The sequence below is a fragment of the Gouania willdenowi genome, chromosome 22, assembly GCF_900634775.1.
Source record: "Gouania willdenowi chromosome 22, fGouWil2.1, whole genome shotgun sequence".
NCBI classification, from domain to species: Eukaryota; Metazoa; Chordata; class Actinopteri; order Blenniiformes; family Gobiesocidae; genus Gouania; species Gouania willdenowi.
Window position 1 is genome coordinate 12,282,678 of NC_041065.1, and position 20,884 is coordinate 12,303,561.

The following is a 20,884-nucleotide window of genomic DNA, read 5'->3' on the forward strand; positions in this document are numbered from 1 at the left end:
CTTTAACTGACACCTCTGACAATGTCGTCTAGGGTGAAGCACACGATGACCTGATACCAACCGTGCAATCTTATCCCATGTCAGTGCAGTGTCCACAGGCCCTTTTTTTTAGGCTGGTTATCAACATCTTATTCATGCTTCATTGACTCTGTGGGCTCACCACCTGACTGTGGTGTAGTGTGTCCTCGTGGCGCATTTCAGTCCCTGTGGAAGTAGATGTTTGGAACATCCTGCCTGTGACTATAGATGCAACTGGAGGCCGTGGTTCACGGCAGTGTTTAGAAGGTTTTGAACTTACCACAACTCAAACAACGGAACAAAGGGCACCTAAATATCTCTCCACCATTCAAAATAGTTAATGGCATATAACAACTATATACATCACATTATTAAAATGTTGCTGTTACTTACTAGCCTATTATTTCTCACAGTAATAATAGGCTAATATGAATATAAATATGAATAATACTTGTGCAGTGCCCATAGGAAGTATGTATTGCTATAGAAAAGTGGGAGGTTCAGTAGCTTTTTCATGAATGGCCAAATGAGGTTGTGTTTGAAGATGGGACGTCAGGGACATTTAGGTTTGTTGTGAAATGTGCAGAGTGATAACTGTTTTTATATATTTTAGCTTTTAGCAAGGACACTGTAGGGAATTGAACCCCATCTATTCTGATTCCAGTTTGTTGTCCTCGCAGATTTGGATCTCCTCAGACTAGTGTTGTGTTCAAGACCACACTATCCGAGATCAAGACTTGCCCGAGACCAGAATACACCGAGACCAAGACAAGGCCGAGACCGAGACCATAAACATTTTTTTTTAAATTAAAAAAATATATAAATAAATAAACTTATGACAAGGTTTGACAGTTAAATAAAATTCTCTCTTGAGTTTTAGTTTATTTTAAATACATTTGACGGACAAAAAAGGTGCCTGCAAAAAATTAACTAAAATATTAAAACTACTACTGCTACTGATAAATTCACAATTATTCTACATATTTGAAAACAAGATTTTTATGTCAGCTGAATGTACAGCAAGTGTTTAAAAGCATTTATGCCAAGAAATAACATGGTGAAACTAAATAAAACAAACTCAAACCCTGGAACAGTCATGTGACAAATCAATCAACAGCTCTTGTCGAGAAAGATTATGATTATTTTGGATACAGTGGAAACAGAAACTATAAAAAATAGTTATATTGTGAACCTATTTATATTGTAGGGAAGATATTATATACATAAATGTAATTGGAGTCTAAAGCCACAAAAAACACCACTTTAAAAAGAAAATAGATTAATAGAGGACCTGTTTACAGTTATTTGAGTCATTCTGTGCCTGCGCAACTTGCGGTGAAGACGCGCTGGTGACGACATAATCCAAGATGGCGGCGGCCAGGACTACAGCCAATACTCTGTAAATAAAGCCTTAAAAGACATGGATATAATGAAAAGAGTGGATGGACAGAGGCATAAACATGCAGACTTTCACACGGACACACACTTATTAAACACATGGACCTCGGTAAACGGAACAGGCTTCACCGGACGGCAGACCCGTATTGAATGCACAGGCTATAATATCACCAGTTTATCATTTTACCAGTTTCCGAGACGAGACTGAGAACTTTAAAATTTGGTCTCGGTCTCAAGACCGGTCTCGACTACTACAACACTACCTCAGACCGGAACAGACTCGGACCAGACTTGTTTATTGTCATTAATGCACAATAGTCATTTTAGATACACGGAATTTGTAAAGTATTTATGAAATTCCTTGTTTTTATAGATAGATAATTTATTAACGGTATCTTTGCAGTTTAAACAAATCCAACGTCGCACACCCTTGAATTACGCAGCAGCCATGTGCACGTTCCACAGGACGTTCTACATCACTGTAGAGGTAGGACCAATGTTCCAATAACATCATCACTGTAGAGCTAGGACTAATGTCACTGTAGTGCTCGGACTGATGACATCATCAAGCTAGGACTGATGACATCATCACTGAGTCAGTCGACTCAGAAGGTGGGGCGTGGGGGTGGGGGATCCAAACAAATCTGAGTTGCACTCCCTTGAACCAAGCAGCAGCCATGTTGAAAGTCTCAGGTCAGTCTGATCCGGATCCGCAGAGATAGTTGAGGAACACACACACAGACACACAGAGATTCCTTGCTTTTATAGAGAGATTATTATTATTAATAATAATAATAATAATAATAATAATAATAATAATAATAATAATAATAATAATAATAATTAATTATTTTGTTTGCCAAGATAAGAAACTATTTATAAATAAGGATTCAGGAAGATATGTAATGTGTCAGATATGAATAATTTACATTGTTGTCAAATATATTCAGTTTATTGGGCAATAAGGGTTTCAATTGCAGATTCAGTCAAACTGTCAATATATCTGCTCACCATATACGTAAATCCATTGCGTATACATATTTGTCAAATAAGATAAAAATACTAATAGAGTAATCCAGTGATTCCCAACCTTTTTTGGATCGTGACCCCATTTCGATTTCACAATTTTCTGACGACCCCAAAGACATATTTTTCCCTAGAATTAGTTTTTGATCACGTTTGTTACAGTGTTACAAATACAGAATTAGTGACAAATTGCGCTAACTCAGATATTTTCATACTGCATTTCATTTGAACTATTTGAGAAAGTGAAAGTATATAATACAGTTGATTAAGAATGTGTGTTGTGTTTTAATTTACGTAAATATTTGAACACTGATAGGAATTTAAGAATTAAAAAATATGTTAATCATTAATATTACTTTTAATCAATTACTAGAGATTTCAGGCGAGCCTTTTTAATTTTCAGGTGACCCCAAGGTTGAAAGACACTGGAGTGAGCCCTTCAAAGAGTGTTTTTAATTTGTTGTCAAGTCCTCCATCTAGTGGTGAGCCTTTATAATACATTAAGGATGATTCATTGGAAGGAAACAGAACATCCCCTATTAAGGTCACCGTACCCTCATTACAGAGATAGGCCTATCACATCCATGGATGTTAGACTGTATATGCAATTGAAGACTGTGTCACTGTTGTCATGGCAACCATTGAGGATGGCAATCCTCCAGATTTTCTTTCATTTGATTTGCCTGCAGACAGTCCTGCATTTTTAGGGCTGCTTCCAAAGTGTAACTGTGATGGAGATATGACATGACGCTGTTGTACCATGTGAGAAAGTCAAGCACAAGCCTTGAAATCTTTAAAGGGAAAGAAGCCTTTTTTTAACATAAGCCCTGTGACTCATCAGAAGAAACAGTGTGCTGCGTATGTGTGGATGACATCACAGAAAAGCTTGTTTATCAGTTTTTTTTCCTCTGTATTTGTTTGAAACAGATGGGTAAGCAGCTGATGCAGGAGGCAGGTCCTTGCACAGTAGACCCCAAGGCGTCCTGAAATAGAAAAGGATGAGAGGAGGAGGGGGTTTGAGCCAGAGCATTGGTATGCCAGCCTCAGTGTACAGCATGGCTGTGCAGAAGAAGCAGAGTGTTATCCCTCCATCGCAGGGTCCGCTTTCTACGCGTACCATCGAGAGCCAGAAGAAGACAAATCGCCTTGAAAAGAGAGGTTAGTTGCTTCTTTGTGCTTCTCTAGAAGTATGAGCTTATACTGCATTTAATAACATGATGCTGCTCCCTTTATAGAGTCAAGAATCATAGCAGCTCATATAATGATTCTGGAAATCCTTTAACTTAAACAAAAAAATATGGTTGTAAACATAAAACGAATGAGCCTATATGTGCTGCATATTACATAATCCACAGCATCAGCATCCTCTGACCAGAAACAGTGACATCCATGTAAATCCTTGTAATGTGCATTTTACAGTTTCTTGTGGAGTCTTCACAGTGAGATTTTTTCAAATATAGTCTCAGTGATACACATGTGGAGCGATCAGGTGCTACTAGCATGTTCTCTCTTCATCCACGCAGGCAGCTCACAACAGCTGTTCTATTTAGAGCTAACCGAACCCTAAGGCCACTTCCATCATCATCAGCAGTAACCCCCTTAGGAAAGCCTTGTTAACACCATTAGTTTGGGTTTTTTCACACTCCATTCAGACACGAGTAATTTCAGGCAACAATCGTAGGTCTGTTCGTCATAGTCGGAGGATCGACGAGATGTTTCAATACAAACTAAACCTTTCTCTGAATGACATGGTTTTTGATTGGTTTTTCCTTTCAGAGAACGGTTCTACAAGCACGACAATATCACAGACCAAGAAAAGCTCAGTTTCTCCAAAGAAGTTTGGTGAAAACTGGAACAAAGGTCCACGAAAAACTGCAGGTTTGTTAAATAATTGTTAAATAATTTATTAAAAATAATAAATCAAAATCATTATAATTATAAACACATTATCGAGACCAGACATGGGCAACTGGTGGTGGCCCCGGGGCCACATGTGGTCCTTGTTTTAATTTTATGCAGCCCCCAAAGTACACGCACAAAAGTTTTAAAGAAAAAACTACACACAAAATTACAAAAAAACTGCAAAAGGACAAACAAATTCACATATTTACTCCAAAACAACACATAAGGGGAGTACAAACACACTCAAAAATAACTGAAAAATAAGGATAACAACAACAAAAATTACTTCAAAACACAAAGTGACAACAGAAATACACAGAATGACAAAAACATACACTAAGTGACAACAAAACTACACAAAATTACTCCAAAAACATACCAAACAACCAAAAAGAATGCAAGTAATGATTCTATTAGACCAAAAAACACACAAAAAGAGAGAATGACAACAAAAATACACTAAACAACAACAACAACAACAGCGGACTAAACTCTGTATTGTTCCTCTGTATTCATCTTTAGATTGGTCATTATTCTAAACTGAGATGATATTCTGATATTGTTGCTCCCAGATCAGAAAATCCCCTTTTTATGACCTATACTACTGTGATAAAAGTCGGAGGATCCATATTGTTAATAGCTAATAGTAGCACTTGTCTGGCCTTGTTTGCAGGCAGTGGAACAGATTACGACGAGAGATTGAAGGCAGTACGAAAAAGAAAAGAAGAGTACCAGAAGTTAGTTGGTGAGCTTTCAATGTGTTACAAATCACACAATGCCCTTGATTTCTAATGACATTAACACACATGTCCTTCTATAAATACTGGTTAATTCTTCCCTAGCCTCTCGGGAACTGGACAGATTGAAGAGGGAAGAGCAGGCAAGGCGTCTCTATGAACAACAACTACAGGAACGCAAAAAGAAACTCCTGGAGCAGAGGCAGAAAGAAGAAAACAGACGCGCTGTGGTGGAAGAGAAGCGACAACAAAGGCTCAAAGAGGAGAAAGTGAGCTTTGATGTCACACATTCAACTTTTATCTCCATCATTTGGGAGATCAGATCTGGTGATTGGATTGGGGAAAACCGATACTGACCTGTGCTTTTCTACATGAAGGAGCGAAACGAGTCTGCAGTGCGTAAGACTCAGGAGAAAAGCCAAAGGGCCATAAAGCTCATCAATGAAAACCTAAGAGGACGGAAGAGCACAAAAAATGGTATCCATCTTTTTTCTTCTCCTGTTCTACTTTATAAGGAAGCCCATTCCCATCATTAAAAAAACTAAGTAAAATAAAATTATCTAAGTCATAATCACAAGATATAGTAAGTCATAATTATGAGACAGTATCTCATAATATCACTTAAGATATCTTGTACTGAAGCATAATTATGAGATACTGTTTCATACTTTCTCAATTACAAGATACTATCTTATACTTAATCAATTATGAGATACTATCTCATAATTATGATATACTAAGTCATATTTTATGAGATACCATCTCGCTTTTGAAACACTGACTCTCACTGGAAATGTGTAGATGTTATAGTACCTCATGAGAATGAATCTAAAAATGAGCTTCAAGAGGGCATTGTATACTTGTACATGACAATGCAGTGAAATAACAATGAATTGTATTTTTACACATAGCCGTGTTGCCTGCAAGATGTTTGCAACTGACAATCTATAACGGTCTATGACGGTCTATAAAGATCTAAAAAAAAAGGTTTTTACGGGTTTAAAAAGGTCCAAAATGGTCTAAAAAGGTCTACAAAGATCTATAAAGTTCTATAAACGTCTATAAAGATCTATAAAGGTCTAAAAAGGTCTATACAGGTTTAAAAAGGTCTAAAAAGATCTATAAAGGTCCATAAAGGTCTAAAAAGGTCTATAAAGATCTATAAAGGTCTAAAAAGGTCTATAAAGATCTATAAAGGTCTAAAAAGGTATATAAAGGTCCAAAAAGGTCTATAAAGACTGCATCTTCATCCATCTTATTTCGTCTCCTGCACAGTTGGTTATTTCTTTCAAACGTCTGGAGGCTGATTTTGATATTGTGAGATTCCGCCAAAACAACTAAAATTTCAACATTTGTGAATCCAGGTCAAAAGTAGTTTTTCATGATGATATACGTCTGTTAAAATTTGTCTTAGCCACTTCCAACTGTAGCTTTGATGCATCACATGGAAGACCATTTAGACCTCTTAGATAGTATCTCATAATTGTGACTTTGATTTATTTGTTTTATCTTATTTTGCTTTTCCTAGTTTTTTCATTTTACATTTTTACTGGCGGGAATGAGCTTCCATAGCTTTAACAATCCTTTCTTCCTGTAACCAAAAATCCTGTCTTGCTTTTGCTCTTTCTAACTGCTTTATTCACACTGCTGATTAATGCACTAGTTTCTCGTCACTTACCTCTGACTGCATGGGAGAAGAATCTAGTTACACGCCTCCTTACACCCACATACTCTTATCTGGCCAGGAGCAAAAGTGCAGGCTGTCAGTCAGGACAAGAAGGTACCCTAACTCGTGACAGCCAAAAGCTCCTCAATCCTTCTTAATTTCTGACTCCACTCTCTCAATTCCAACTTTATCAAATCCTGCTGGTTCATTTTTCATCCCGTTCCACTGTTCCCCTCATTCGTGCATCTTTTTCCAAACTTTCCAAACCATGGGCTCAGTTTTCCATGTTTGTCGCCGTGCAGTTTCATTCCACTCCACGAACACATCCACCACCCCTTCTCCTCAAAAACCTCAGCAGCATTCTGCTGCAGTCTTCCAAAGGCTTTCTGTCACCCCGAGTGCCAACAACAGGCAGCAGAGGACCAACAGTCCAGCACTGGTAAACCCAAATTATGTTCATTTGTCTACATTCATTTTGTAGCCTTGATTTAACCAGGGTTGGGATCAATTACATTTTAAAATTGCAATTACGTCTGCAATTATCCATGTTAATTACAACTCAACTACAATTACACTGACTGGCATTTTCACCATTTACAATTAAAATTACAATTACTATTTTCCCCCTGACAGTCAATGACAATTACGTTCTCAGTTAATAAAAGTTTTAATTACAATTAATCTCAATTACTGAGCCTTTAATACATAACCCCATAAAACGTGACTTTCCTCTTGTGTTTCTGTCAGTTTTGACCCATGTCTTAAATCAGCTGTAACCAGGGGTGGACTAAGACAAAAAATATGCATTTCTATCGTACTACATTATCACCATGTTATTAAGTCAGTGATTCTCAACATGTGGCTCTTTATTGTCTAAATTTGAATTATTATTCCCCCAGAAAATGAAAAAAGGAAAAATTTAACTTATTTCCTTAGGCCATTTTGCAACTTTCTTTGTCCCATTTTTGCTCCTTTTCTGACACTTTTTTTATATCCTCTTTTTCTTATTTTTTTTTTTTCTTCTTTTATCCCATTTGTCCTTTATCTAATTTTTTTTTCTCCACTTTGCATCCAAATCAGCTAACTTTTGCCCAATAAATACCACTTCCTTCCTTTTTTTAAACCTGCATTTTGCCGCTTTTTGTTCCACATATTTTCCCTTTTTCACTATTGTTTGTTTGTTTAAGCTACCCTTTGACTATACATACCACTTGGTTCCTCTTTATTTGCCCATTTTTTGACCACTGCTTTTGGCCCATTTTAGTCACTTTACACTCTTTTCTTGCCTCTTTTTGGCCAACTGTTACCATGGTCGCTCGTCAAAAATTAAAAACTAAACAAATAAAAAACCTAGCGGACTGGACTGGCCCGCTTTGGCTCGCGGGCCACAGGGACGATGCCCGGTAGATGTAACATACACTAAAACAATAATATCTATCAACCAATTTATTTGTCATCTCATGGTTACCTTGTTAAACTTCCTTATCCATGAAAATATTGGTTTTAATATTTTTGATGTGGGCGTCTGAGCCTTTTTCTGTCACTATACCCCTCAATTTCAAATGTTTTTTAAATGGTAAAATGAACTTTAAGGGAACTTGATATGAAAAGTATTTTATTTATTTTTTAACTATAGACAGTATGTGTGAGCCATAGAACTGGAACATGGTTCTACAGGTTTGCATTGAATTCAATTGTAAATGACAGTTTTTAATAATAATAATGATAATGCATTGGATTTATATAGCGCCTTGTTTTGGTCACACAACGCGATTTACATGGCATTAGTCTTAAAGTAGTTTTTGTAGAATTTCCATGCCAATTACAATTACAAAGTCAATTATTTGAACTCAATTATGATTAAAACAGTAGCATTTTTTTTTAATTACAATTACAATTATAATTACATCATGATGTAACTAAAATTATAATTGACCCCAACCCTGGATTTACCTAATGGTTATTTTCTTATATGTTTATTTTTTTTTAACTTGTAGACCAGATCACCAAGGCAGCAAAGCAGTGTTAAAATACATGCAAAGAATGACTTAAATAGTAGACAAAGTGCTGTAAAAGCGTCCACAGGTAAACATGGTGGCACTGCTTCTCCTTCACCACAACGGTAAAGACAGCTTCTCCTGGGCTTTTCAAAATACGCCCACAACACCCACAAGTTGGACTAAAAGTGTTTTCTCCCCCTCCTGGATTTTATAGATCTGCCAAACAATCAACCAGACGACGCTCATCTTTACTGCAGCAAGAGCTCCCATCTGTCCCAGAGGAAGATGTTACTATCTGCAGCTCTGCTCTCTCTCCTGGAAACTCCAGGCCTGTCAGGACATTTACTGAAGGTCAAATGCAAGGGAATTCATCTAAAGCGTCTCGTCCAAACCCTCCTGACAGAGAGAAACATAGTCTAACAGCAGATAACAGAGGTGAGCTTAAATGTGTTTAAAAGAAATAATGTTAAATGATTTAATTCTGTTTATAATAAAAGTATCTGCATTGTTACCGGGGCTTCTATTTCCTGATTATGGACGCAATGTGTAATGGATTAAGGAGGTTAAGTTTTGCCGCCGTTTAATAGAATTTATGTACTCAAAAATTAAAGGGCGTATTCTAAAGATAATTTCGGGAAATATCCGAAATGTGATAAGGAAAAAGTTATTAGATTTCAGGGATCAATATCCAAACACAATATGAGGGACTGCTGAGTCTGTACGAGTAGTTTATGTATATTTTTGTTGTTGTTTTGGGTATTTCTGTTGTCATTTTGTGTATTTTGGTTGTTTTTGGTATCATTTAGTTCATTTTCTCTCATCTTGTGTGTTTTTTGTTGTCATTTTTTTTTGCATTTTTGGAGTCATTTAGTAAATCTATTCTTTTTCATTTGGTGTTTTTAGTGTGTTTCTGATGTTATTTTGTATATTCTTCTCTGATGTTTTGTGTATTTTTGTTGTTTGTGTGTTCTTGGTATCATTTGTTTATGTTTTTGTTGACATTTTTTAACAATTGTCTTTTATTTTGTGTATATTTGGAGTCATCTCGTGTATTTTTCTATTAATGTGTGTGTTTTTTGAGTTATGTTCTGCATTTACTTTTGGGGGACGCAAAAAAATGATGCCATGTATTTAAATTTCAATTGAATATTCAGGGTTTTGTTGGGTTAAAGAGATCTCTTCCTACCTGTATTGCTGTATGGACAAATGCTAAACTTCCACTTCTTTCTTTTCCTGACAAAAGCCCTAGAATTGTGCCATACACTTTGAATAAAGAGCTCATTTAAACTTTCCGTTTTCAGTATCTACAGTAAAGCTTCCAGTATAAGGTGGAAGTGTGACTTTCCATAGTGTTTTTGCACTCAGCTCCATCAACAGCGAAAGTCAAAAATCATTCAGCTGGAACTACAAACCCAAAGGATGGCTATGGCTCACTGGCTGAAAAAAAGAGACAGGCTCACCTACAACGAGAAAGCGAGGAGAAGGAACGCCTGCAACAAGAGGAAGCAGAAAGGTACATTTAGCCATTAAACTGGTTGGAATATTGCTTTCACTAATCAAACATCATAATACGTCACTGTTTAGAATCGACTGTATTGAATTAGGTTCAAGAAAGGAAAATTCAGTGCATTCAGTTTTTTTTTTTTTACTTTAGCGTCCTGTTGTTAAAAGAAGGTAGGTGGTGTTGAATTTTATTGTGTATATTAAGGCAAAAACAACAAGAACTGGAGCTCAGGAGGGCAGAGGAGCGGGCACGACAACAGGCTGAAGCTGAGCTCTTCCTCATGGAGAAGATGAGGAGGGAGGAAGAGGAGCAGAGGCAGGCTGAAGAAGAGAGAGCCCAAGCTCTGAGGGAAGCTGCCCTTCTGCAGAAACGCGTAGGCATTATGGACTTTCATATTATTGTAAGAGAAAGAAGGGGCTGCATCTCATGGCTGATCACGTGTTTATCCTGCAGCGAGAGGAGGAACAAGCCAAAGCTGAGCAGATGAAGCAGGAGCAACAGTTACTCGCTCAAAAAGCAGAGGCAGAACGCCAAGTCAGGAAGAAAGTAGGAATTTCTATTGATAAAGACATGTATACATACCTGCTATCATAATGTCTGTGCAATCACCAGACAAGTGAAAAACATGAAAACGCTTTCTAACAAAGCTGTTTTCTTCTCAGCGACTGGAGGAGATCATGCGGAGAACCAGAAGGACGGATTCACCAGATACAGTAAGATTTACCGCTACTTTTACTTTGAAAGCGCCTTGCCTTAAGTCTCTGACGACACACAGAGCCACATTCATTCATTCCCAAAGAGCTTCACAGCTTGACTAAAATGGCTCATGCCTTTTAAAAATTACAGACTTCGGTACCAGCGAGGGTTTCTCCAAAGGACACACAACCAAAGGAAAACACTGAGCCCATGCAAAGCGACAAGATAGAAGATGCTGTCAGACTTCCTCGGGGGACTAAAACTGCACAGCTGCTAAATAACGAGGCCGACATGGTGCCTGCTGTGGCCTTTAAGGAACGCAGTTCCCTCAGAATGATCAGCGGGCTGGAAGAAATCCAGGCTCACCAACGAGCAGGTGAAGCACAAGCACAACCTACAAACACTTGACCTTCCTGTGCAGCCTCTGGAAGGTCCATTACGGTTAGAATATTTAGATTATGTGAACATAAAAGAGATAAGATAAGAATAACTTGGGGACAATTGAAATTGTAATTGTGTAATTGATAATTAATTACAATTATGAAGTAATTGTAGTTAGGGTGCGAAGGCCATACTGGACCAGAGTAGGAAGGAATTGGCGTGGAGGAGAATCAGCGAGGAGTTGGTGGTAGCTGGGAAAAGTTCTCTCTGTAGTTTTCATCTTTGAAAGTCAGCACTGAGCTACGATAGCATTAGCCGCTAATCACACCGGCTTTTTTCACTGGTGGTTAATGTTTGTGAGAGGAGAAAAAGGAGCGCAGCTCCTCGCTTCAGCAGGCAGTGAACTCACCAAGTTGGATGTGTCGCTGGTGGGCGGGGCTTTGCTTCAGAGGTGCGTATGAAGTGAATTGGGGACACTTTTTGATCTTGCGGACCCTGCAGTACGTTTCGTGTGGCAGACACGTCCGGTGCCGCAGAAGACGCATTCGGTGTGAACACAGTCTTTTCAGGATATTTTACCATTTAAAAAAATATCAAATATTAATACCAATATTTTCATTGATTAGGAAGCCAAACAAGATAATAAGGTAAGAGATGAGAAACAAATTACATGATAGATAATATTTTTTAGCGTATTTTAATGGGCTTATTAATTAAAGGCTAGGTAATTGCGATTAATTGAATTTGAACTTTAGTAACTGAGAACCTAATTGTAATTGACTGTCATGGGGAAAATTATAATTGTAATTGGGGAAAAATGCCAGTCAACGTAATCGTAGTTGAGTTGTAAATGAATTTGAACAATTGAAGACGTAACTGTAATTTAAAACTGTAATTGCCCCAACCCTGAGAATGTAATTGTAATTGACTGACAAGCCAAAAATAATAATTGTATCTTTAATTGTAATTGGAAAAAATGCTGTAATCATAATTGAGTTGTACTGTAATTGAACATTGGATAATTGAAGACATAATTGTAATTGAAAAATGTAATTGACCCCAACCCTGGTATGAATAATAATAGCAGTTCTGTGTTAGTTGTGAGGAAGCAGAAATTAAACTAATTTTGACCCTTTTCTTACGTAGGAAATCACAGCATAATGTCACGGCAAATTTTTATAAAAAAGGTTTATTATAAAACTAAGTAAAAAAGAGTACAAAGATGGACAAAATTAGTGACCGCCCGGGCGGACGTCTGATGATCGAGTGGCACACAGTTCTAACTCATCACGTATATTCCCCCTCAGTCCCCCTTCTCTCCTCCCCCCAGGAGATAAAGAGGACAGGGTGGAGGTGATAGAAGAGGGTGAAAAGAGACAGTTTCTTCTTTGGGTCAAAACAACCAGTTCTCTGGTATCTCCTGATTGTCGTGAGTGTTGGAGGTGTGTGCGTATATGGTGTTTGTGTGTATGAATGGATGTGTATTGGGTGTGTATGTGTGACTATGTGAGTGTGTGTAGGCATGTGACTGTGTGATGCCTCTGTGTCTGAGGGATAAGATGTGTTTTGGGAAGCTGACCTGGAGAAGAGAGCAGAAAACATGAGACAGCAGAAATGAAAAGTCTCAACTTAAAGCCTTAAAAAGAATAAGGTCTATGAGTAAATATGTTAATAAATATAACTAACACGTTTGGCCCTGACAATCCACCCTTTTTGGACAAAGTCCAACACATAAAAAAAAGGCAAAATTAGTTAGTGAAAATGTTTAACCTTAGCACAGCCTAAAACACAAAACTTACTAAAAAAAGTTAGTGGAATTGTAGCTCAACCTCTCGTGGTCTGTAGGACAAACGGTACTGACACCGTCATAACACTATGGATATAGGCATTGTTTTTCAGGGGACTCAGGCATCCCCAAGGTTGGAGCAGGAAGAAAGGAGGAAAAGACAAAGAACCCCATAAACACATAATGAATATTACGTGAGACAAGGTCATATGCACAATAAAATCAAATATCCTTAGCTACTAAAATCATTGGCAATCACAGCAATGAATATGGAATACATATATATATCTGAATCCAAATGCATTCTTATGTAAAAAAAAAAAAAAAAAGGGAAGGGAGAGGGCCAACGTCCCTCTGATTTTTGAGGTATATTATTTTCCCATGATAAAATATAAATCAAAAATCAGAGGGACATTGGCCCTCTCCCTTCCTTTTTTTTTTTTTTTTTTTTTACATAAGAATGCATTTGGATTCTTAAAACCTTATGATAAATATCATTGGAAAATCACTTATCTGATCATTTTGGATGTGTCTCCGTTTTCCTCTCTCTTGTGTCCGCCTGCTTTTGTGCCCTCCAGCCTCCTCGACCTCCTCCTCCTCAGCCATAAAGGTCAAAGCCAGGGTCAACTGTACGCTCCCTTTGGAAATTTGAAGATCTGTCGACACTTTCGCAGTTGGATTGGAAGTCTCTGTAGTCTCTTGAATAGATATTATGTTAGAACATCCACAATATGTCATACTGTCACGTGTCTAGTTCAATCTATTTCCCCTTTGCTTCCCAGTTATAGTTATGGACAATACTTCCCTTTAATTCTCATCCTTCATCATAAGAACAGTGACCAGGCATGACGGCTGAAGGAGGCAGGATCGGAGTCGAAAAGGCGGTGGCATTTTCTGTTAGGAAACACTCAGAAACAGAAAGAGAGGAAAACATTAAGACTTAAATGAATAATTTAAAATATCCCTTTTCTTTGGTTGGATTTGATTTGTCTCCTTTGAGTATACAGCCAGTGACCTGTATATTGAAAAAAGAAACAACACAATAACAACAACTAAGACGAAGACATAGACAAGTGCACACAACAACGAGTATACACATACAACAACAAAAACATGGACACTGAACATGAACAGTAAGGTCAGTCAAGGTCAAAGCCAGTCATTCCACTGAAAGTGGTATTATATATTGAAAATGTCGTTTGGTGTTTTTAAACACCCAGAAAAATAACCTTTAAAACCTGGTAAACTTTTTAGAAGGCCCAAGGCCTAAAACCATAATTCTATTAACAAGCAGCAGTGAGATCTGAACACCCCACTACATGATTGGCAAAAACAGGGAGAAGATCTAGTGCATCAAAACCCAGGAGGAAAGGAAGGTGAAACAGAGGAACATGTGTAGTCAAACAGCCAATCATCGGTCAATCACTCAATGACACGTCCACGGCACATTCGCACTCACAACGCGGTTCTCTCAGGCATACGTAACGTGTCATCATTCAGTCATTCATGCACCGCACATGTTCATGCCTCAATTTTCACGTCCATGCATTCACAAGGTTTTGCTGCATAGTGTCTAAGTAGAATATAGGCCTCATCTAACCCACCAGCGGCGATAGCCAGTCCACCTCCTCTCTCGTGGTCAATGAGCTCTTATTGTCCCCCCATGCTTGGCAACCTTTTAGCGTTAATTAATTGCTTTTTCACTGGTATCATCTGATTAATAAGAGGTATGCTCCTTTTTACTTCCGTCTTGGCGGAGTCTACACTTAGATTATTGCCCATGGTAGTACTGACAGTCTGCTATCTGCTGATCAGGCAGAAATGGCACGGCAGTGCACTAATAACCAAACTCAACCCCGGTCCGCAACCGGGGGAAAACTCAACCGCTGTCCGTCTCCAGAAAGTTAAGAAAAACCTCCGAATCAGCAGGAAACTCAACCACTACCCCTAAAGAATGAGGGGCTTGGGAATAACTCAACCTCGGTCTCCTACCGAGGGAAAACTCGACCGCTGTCCGTCTCCAGAAAGTTAAGAAAAACCTCTGAATCAGCAGGAAAGTCAACCACTACCCCTAAAGAATGAGGGGCTTGGGAATAACTCAACCTCGGTCCCCTACCGATGGAAAACTTGCACAACTGCCAGGACTTTTTGGGCACCTCTAATATTATTCAACATTGAACGGAGCACGCAACCTCTAATAACCCTCACTCTAAGAGAACGTAGAAATTTGTTCAGAAAAGTATTCGGTTATCAAGCATGTATCAAATCAGGTGGACCACTATCCCCCAAAGAGCGCTTCCCCTAGCAAGGTTTATCCTTTTTTTCTGCACATTAAACCAGGACTTCTTGTTTGAAAAGTAATTGCCTATGTACTCATAGCAACTAATGGGACAGTTTTCTCAGGAAAAATTTGGTACCCCCCCTGCTGTCGAGTGGCTTCGGGCCGGCAAGACAGTCCGACGCGGTAAGGAGGAGGCGCGCAAAATGAAAACGATGAATGTTGAACTAGGCTGTCTGTCGCAAGCAGCTTCAAAAGGGTAAGGTACAGATTGTTTACGAGGGTATCGGTCAAAAATGTCAAAATGTAAACTTGGTTGAGGCTGCAGTCCTCAATCTCTGTCTCAATTTTCCTGAAATTGAGTAAAAACAAAAGAGTAAAAGAAGAATCGTTCAGAAATAACAAAGGAGAAGAAACGTGTGAGCTCAAAAAAAAAAAAAAAAAATCATGGCCAATAAAAGAATTAAAAAAAAATAAAAACTTCAGCTCCAAAAGCTGAGGCAACAGAGGGCTCTTTCTTCAACGGATGTAACCATATCTTGCATTGTGGGGGTCTCCCCTCAACAAGAAAAAAAAAAGAAAGAAAAGCAAACAAAAACAAACCTATTAGTAACACTATTTTCTTCCCTTTTGTTTGTTTTTTCTCATAAAGGCAAAAGCAGTGTAAATAAATGAGCAACAAAATGAATAAAAGCAAAGATAAATGATGGGCACACATGGTCTCATGTGGCAAACAGAAGGGTTCTGTGTGAAGTTATGGTGGTCCTGTGTTTCAGCTCATAGTGATGAACGTGAGTGTGTGACTGTATGTCTGGGCTGTCTGCTTAGAGCACACCTTTTAAGTGTATCTCAAAGCGTGTGAGAGAATAAATGAAAACAAAATAATCTAGCGTACAGTCAGAAAATAGAGGGGTTAGTATTGTCCTATCGAAGGAGAAGCTTGTTGGCTATTTGCTAGTTGTCCCCCCCCCCATGCCAAAGTTCAAGGCTAAAGTGATATAGCACTACCACCAAAGGCTGTGGTGGACTTCTTCTGGCTTGGTATCCTCGTGGCTTTTGAAACAGTGTCTTTTTTGGTGAGGATGTTCCAGCAGACGTGTGATCAGTCTGCAGTTGCTGCCCATCATTCAGGCAGTAATCGTGGCGTTTAACCCGCAACTCATTGGTGGGGGAGTGTCCAACCAACTCCGATGCCCACAGGTTCTCAGTCTTTGATGATGGGGCAGGATGTGTTAATCCCAGCATTGGCATGCGGCCCATTCCATAGACGATGAAGAGTTGACTTGGGACTGAGCGAGTTATTTCGTTGCAGCATTGCTTTGCTGAATGGGAGAGTTGAGTCCTTTGATAGTCCATTTCCTTCTGAAGCTTGGTCCTTTGTATGATGTTGACATTTCATTAGCATAAGAGTTGGAGGTGATTTCATTCATTAAGAGCTTTCATTGAAGATGTCGTTTCTTCAGGGACAACCGCAAAGCCAACAGAAACTAACAATAAAATAATAAGAAATGATAATGATGATAACAGTAATATTAAAATAAAATAAAATGAAATACTGTATTCATCTGTGTGTGTGTTTGAGTGTGTGTTGCTCATAGTCATTTTAGAGTGGACCCCAGATATATCAAACATGAAATCAAATAAAATTTAAAATAAAAATAAAAATAGTGTCTGTGTTGTAATGGCTTAGCACTATTCTGTAGGCCAATGAGGGGCGCTACCTCTCTCTCTCTCTGTGTGTGGGTGTGGCTCTCTCTCTCTCTCTGTGTGTGTGTGGGTGTGGCTCTCGCTCTCTCTCTCTGTGTGTGTGTGGGTGTGGCTCTCTCTCTCTCTGTGTGTGTGGGTGTGGCTGTGTGTGAGTGTGTGTGTGTGTGATTGTGGCTCCCTGTGCCACACGTACGTTCAGCTGAGAGAAAAAAAAACAAAAACCCAAAACGCACAGAAAACACAGCAGCTGACTCTCGTCCAAAATGAAAGCATTAAAGCCAAACAACCAAAGGGAGAAATCTGATTCCATTCACACGTTTAAACAAAATAAAAACAAAAAAGTTAAACTCACCGAAAGCATGATCTGAGTTCACATCATACCAAGATTGTATATGCGGATGCATATATTATTTGTTTATTGGATTGTTCATCTGTTTGATTCCCATTATTAGTGTTTTACTCCCTGTAGTCTTCACTACACTTTAGGTTAGGTTTGGGGTTTTAATCTATTTTGATATCGGTACAGAGGTGAACTCAGTACATGGTACCGGGGTGTTTTGGAAACTTTGGTTGCCTGTCTATCCTATGGTCAGGACCTCACAGGCTGTCCGTGGAGGTGACTGAACAAAACCAAAGTAAATAATGACCAGCCGTACTAGATGCCTGAACAAAAATATCCGAGCCCGAAGAAAAATAGAGGGAACTTATAATATTAAAAAGCAAAGAACTTCAACCATTTGACCCTCTCTCATGGCAGTCCCTTCACTGCGTCAAAACACAGAACAGCTGAAGGAGGAGAGAACCTCCAGAATGATGAAAATCAATACAGTGCTCGACTGGTTGCCTTTCTATCAACACAGAGCGAATATATATATGTAAAATAAAATTTATATATATATATATATATATAAAGGCAGCTTTACCTTAATAGTCCGAATTGGTGTTTGAGTGTCAACCGATGGTTCGTGGTCCAGTCTCTGTCCGAGGGGCAGCCCACCGTGGGGCAGCTTTGGGGTTTTAAGTGCGTCCACTGGTCCACGGCAGAAGCCCCCCAGAGTAGAAGATGGATCCTGTTCGTGATCGCCAATTTGTCACGGCAAATTTGCGGTTGACCTCGTTTGGAGACATGATTTATTGCTCTGGTTGAGTGATAGAGTCCAGGCGAGGCATTGATGATTTTATAAAAAAAGGTTTATTATAAAACTAAGTAAAAAAGAGTACAAAGATGGACAAAATTAGTGACCGCCCGGGCGGGCGTCCGATGATTGAGTGGCACACAGTTCTAACTCATCACGTATATTCCCCCTCAGTCCCCCTTCCCTCCTTCCCCCAGGAGATAAAGAGGACAGGGTGGAGGTGATAGAAGAGGGTGAAAAGAGACAGTTTTTTCTTTGGGTCAAAACAACCAGTTCTCTGGTATCTCCTGATTGTCGTGAGTGTTGGAGGTGTGTGCGTGTATGGTGTTTGTGTGTATGAATGGATGTGTATTGGGTGTGTATGTGTGACTATGTGAGTGTGTGTAGGCATGTGACTGTGTGATGCCTCTGTGTCTGAGGGATAAGATGTGTTTTGGGAAGCTGACCTCGAGAAGAGAGCAGAAAACATGAGACAGCAGAAATGAAAAGTCTCAACTTAAAGCCTTAAAAAGAATAAGGTCTATGAGTAAATATGTTAATAAACATAACTAACAATTTTGGCCCTGACAGTTGCATTGCTATCATTGCAGATGTTGACATTCACAGCTGTAATATGTGATATTTTGTGATTTCTCTTCCTATTTTCAGAAGTCATCTGATCACACGCTGAGTGAAGGACAATCAAAGACTTCAACATGAGCTGCCTGCAGCCATCTTGTTTGCTGATGCATGTATGAATACAGCCTGGCCTTACTGTGCAGAAATATGCATTTGGTTACTTTGCTGTATATAAACAGCAGTAATAATACAAAGCTAAACATGTATTCAATCTGCAGCAGATTTCTGGTTTAATAATGCCTACAAAAAAAAAGAAAAATGCAAATTTAAATAAAAAAAAAAGAACAAATGTAGGCTGAAAATGTAATGTTAGCTTGACAGGAAATAGAGCTAATAATCAGTTATACCATGTTTGTTGCCTTTAAGAGCATTGCAAACAATAATGCTACGTCACGCTAAAATCACATTGCCTATTTCTGATAGTCCTTTACATTAGAGCACTTTTCCCTACTCTGTTCACTGTGGAGGTAAAATAGCTAAGAGTTGAGCTAATGCTTAGGCTAGCCTTGATTTTGTAAATAAGATATAAAGCTGCTAAGAGTTCTCATAGACTCTGCTTAATTGTTTTAGAATATACAATGCACTAAGCAAAAATGAAAGCTATATTTGTTCATTATGTGCTATCACTTACAATATGTGTTCAATATTGAAGCCTTAAAGCAGGGGTCAGCAACCTGCGGCTCTAGAGCCTCATGTGGCTCTTTGACTCTTTTGCAATGGCTCCCTATACAGTAGCTTTAAAAAATATATTGAAATAAATAGTTGTTATTTTCTTACAGAGGCTATTAATGAACATTGACAAATACAATCATGATATAACAATTTGTTAACTTAAAAATAAATCATGTTGCAGTTGCAAGATACTGTTTTGTTTAATCAAATTAAATGAAATTAAACATTATTTTATATCATTTTAACTGTATAGAACTCAATATACTGTATTGTCTTCATTAAGAAGGTTTTTCTTTTTTGGCTCCGAAAGGACTTTAATCCAGGTGAGATGAGGCCAAATGGCTCCTTTGAGAGTAAAGGTTGCAGACCCCTGCCTTAAAGGTTAAGTTAGCTTATTTCATAGGTATCATATCAGATGTTAACCTGTAATGGTTGCATTTATGTCCTATTTGAATAAAGTTGATAACATGTTGCAATTCTGTTTTTTTTTATCTACAAATTGTAATCCTAATAAACACATTTACTACATCAGGCCCAAAAACAGAACACATAATCAAATTATAATTATCATTAATTCATGTATTTTTTCTTCAAAACTTTTGACAGTCGATGCTGTACAAGTCTGAGTGTTTACAGTAAAATGGGGGCCTTGTGTGTCTGCTGACTGTGTTGTACTTATGTGAGAAAACAAGTATCTCTCTGTGAAAGAGGTTGACACACAAAAGCAAGATTATTCTGCACAAAATACACGATAATGCTCAACAGAAGACTTTGCAAATTACAAAATCACAAAAAAGTGAATTCACGAGTAGAAAGATGGAATTCAAACATCTCGCAGTGGTTGGTAATGTCCTATAGTGGTATGTACCTGCGTATCAATGCAGGAATAAACAGGTCACGGATGAACTTGCAGCTGCAGTTATTCTGGTGCTGAATCTGGGACAATGAAGCAGCTGGTTGTTGTCCTACATTCTATCATTCTAAGTGGACTCATTATAGAGTTTAGATCGGGCCCAAAAAATCCAGCCCGACCTGACCCGACCCATGAACCTAATATGTAGGCCCGAGTCTGAAGCATACCCGATGTAAATTATCATTTTATTGAACGTATTGCTGCCGGTAGGTTAGTAGCGACCAGAGACGGCGCGCACACATGCACCGGAACTCTGCGGTGACTCGAGCCGTTATCACAGTTTTACAGGCTTTAATGGAGGTCGTGGGTACGCGCCAAAAATAAACAATCAAACACACAATTAACCATCTTACAGCATCATACACTAACGAAAAATGAAGCCTAATTCATTATGGGAAGCCTTGGCCACCACTGGCTGCAGACATGGTGCCTTGTTCCTTTTGATT

General features: G+C 38.5%; 1 protein-coding gene across 3 annotated transcripts; it reads left to right on the forward strand.

Annotated features, from left to right (window-relative positions):
- The first annotated feature begins 3,243 nt into the window (after positions 1 to 3,243).
- On the forward strand, positions 3,244 to 19,660 carry map7a (microtubule-associated protein 7a). Of its 3 annotated transcripts, none has more exons than XM_028437658.1 (15): positions 3,244 to 3,600; positions 4,219 to 4,320; positions 5,018 to 5,089; positions 5,187 to 5,350; positions 5,459 to 5,558; positions 6,745 to 6,861; positions 7,026 to 7,186; positions 8,745 to 8,869; positions 8,962 to 9,182; positions 10,098 to 10,260; positions 10,456 to 10,624; positions 10,705 to 10,797; positions 10,914 to 10,964; positions 11,098 to 11,323; positions 18,884 to 19,660. In XM_028437658.1, the coding sequence occupies exons 1-15, from the start codon at positions 3,441 to 3,443 to the stop codon at positions 18,892 to 18,894; spliced, it is 1,935 nt and encodes a 644-aa protein (XP_028293459.1). In that variant the 5' UTR covers positions 3,244 to 3,440; the 3' UTR covers positions 18,895 to 19,660. The 3 variants fall into 3 exon arrangements, with proteins under 3 accessions (XP_028293459.1, XP_028293461.1, XP_028293460.1); XM_028437659.1 differs by having other exon boundaries at positions 3,250 to 3,600; positions 10,113 to 10,260; XM_028437660.1 differs by lacking the exon at positions 6,745 to 6,861 and having other exon boundaries at positions 7,050 to 7,186.
- Positions 19,661 to 20,884: the final 1,224 nt, after the last annotated feature.

What these genes read in the sequence shown, in the direction of transcription:
- map7a (XM_028437658.1), top strand. Translation starts at nt 3,441, where the DNA reads ATGAGAGGAGGAGGGGGTTTGAGCCAGAGCATTGGTATGCCAGCCTCA. An exon ending in AGGTCCACGAAAAACTGCAG is followed by an intron (nt 4,321 to 5,017) that starts GTTTGTTAAATA and finishes CCTTGTTTGCAG; the next exon opens with GCAGTGGAACAGATTACGAC. An exon ending in CTGTCAGTCAGGACAAGAAG is followed by an intron (nt 6,862 to 7,025) that starts GTACCCTAACTC and finishes CCATGGGCTCAG; the next exon opens with TTTTCCATGTTTGTCGCCGT.